This window comes from Gaeumannomyces tritici (genome assembly GCF_000145635.1).
Source record: "Gaeumannomyces tritici R3-111a-1 unplaced genomic scaffold supercont2.335, whole genome shotgun sequence".
Classification (NCBI taxonomy): domain Eukaryota; kingdom Fungi; phylum Ascomycota; class Sordariomycetes; order Magnaporthales; family Magnaporthaceae; genus Gaeumannomyces; species Gaeumannomyces tritici.
This window is the reverse complement of record NW_008804879.1, coordinates 1-1474: the sequence shown is the minus strand read 5'-3', so window position 1 is coordinate 1474 and position 1474 is coordinate 1. Positions and strand designations below refer to the sequence as shown.

General features: G+C 49.7%; 1 protein-coding gene across 1 annotated transcript; it reads right to left on the bottom strand.

The window, feature by feature from the left end:
• Window positions 1-408: 408 nt before the first annotated feature.
• On the bottom strand, window positions 409-1372 carry GGTG_14379 (hypothetical protein; the record flags this gene model as incomplete). Its single annotated transcript, XM_009232306.1, has 2 exons — window positions 409-656; window positions 979-1372. The coding sequence occupies 2 exons, from the start codon at window positions 1370-1372 to the stop codon at window positions 409-411; spliced, it is 642 nt and encodes a 213-aa protein (XP_009230570.1).
• Between the last annotated feature and the right edge of the window lie 102 nt (window positions 1373-1474).

Below are 1474 nucleotides of genomic sequence, written 5' to 3'. Positions count from 1 at the left end.
GAGAAGCAGAAGAAGGAGAACGCAGTGCAGAAGAATGAAGCAAAGCAAACGCAGACGTAGAACTAAGAACTAGCAAAAGAAGAAGGAAAAGAAGAAGGAAAGAAAGAAAAGAAAGAAGAAAAGAAAGAAGAAAAGAAGAAGAAGAAGAAGAAGAAGAAGAAGAAGAAGAAGAAGAAGAATTCATTAACGTCAGCGCCTCGGGTGCTAGCCCGTGCACTTGCACGTGCCATTCCCGGCGAGCACCTACCATTGCGGGTCTCTGACGTGCCTGCGGCGGTGGCTGGGCAGCTTTTCTGTGGCCGCATTGCGCCGGCTCAAGGAGGCTAGGTACAGGGAAAGTTCTAACCACGAGGCAACTGTAAAACCCTACCCCTATCCTCATTTCTTTCCTTTGGGCCCTATGTCCCCTTATTCCAGCTTTCCGACCTCCACGATTGGTAGTTCCTCCTCCAGGTCTGAGTCCTCCGGGTCCCTAGCCCGGGCCTGTTGTCCCCTGCACTCGATCCCATTCCTGCTGACGTACATCAGCTCGGTGACCCCCATATCCTTGAGGGTTTTCTTGATTCTGATCCGGATCATTGCGTTTTTGCCCCTCCATCCAACTAATAAACGCTGTAATGCACCGTTGGTATCGTGACCCTGTAATTCAACAACTCCTATTGAGATTTACGTTAAATTTATAAGCGATATAACTTGAGTATTAAGGACTGTTAATGCCCTGCTAAGCAATAAGTGTACGCCGTGATGTGCCGTACTATTATTGCATGGTTTTTTGCAGTGGTTGCACTTGCTGGCGGTCGTGCACGGGCCACAAAATTTCCCGGCGTCGGGAAAGTCGATGGCCCGTGCACGACCGCCAGCTAAACAGTCGCGTACTCAAAAAATGTGCGTTGTCCTAGCAAGATTCGCGTGACAAACTGCCATATCCTGATGAAAACTACTTGGAGATCCCTGTCTGTGTAATGAAGTCGAACAAACTCTCGTCGGCCATCTCTTCCAGTTGTCGGTAAGGACGATCCCCCCAAACTCCGTTATGGAAAGCAGTGTTTTCCAAAATACAGCCCAAGAACTTATTGCCGAAGCGGGCTAGCGCACCTGCCCGTTGGTCGTTGTCAATAGCCATGTGAAGTTCCGCAACATCGTCATCAGTCATCTTCGTAAAAGCCGAGATAGTCGAAGGGCCATCGTTGTCGAAGCAAACGAAAAGCAAAAGACCTCTGCACTTGTCGTTAAAAACCCTCGCAAGTTTGCGAGACCGGCTCATCTTGTTGTCAAATGTCTTCCTCGTGCCCGTGCCGCCGATCTGTTGGAAGACCGCGCTGTATACCTCGGATGGCACTTGCTTGAACCCAGAGGGTATGCGAGCACGCATTTTTTCCATGGCACTCATTAAAGCAACCACGGATAGTAGCGCAAAGAAAGCGGAAGAGCGCTCATGCTTGAGGCCAAGACGATAGAGTTCAGCAGCCTGTTG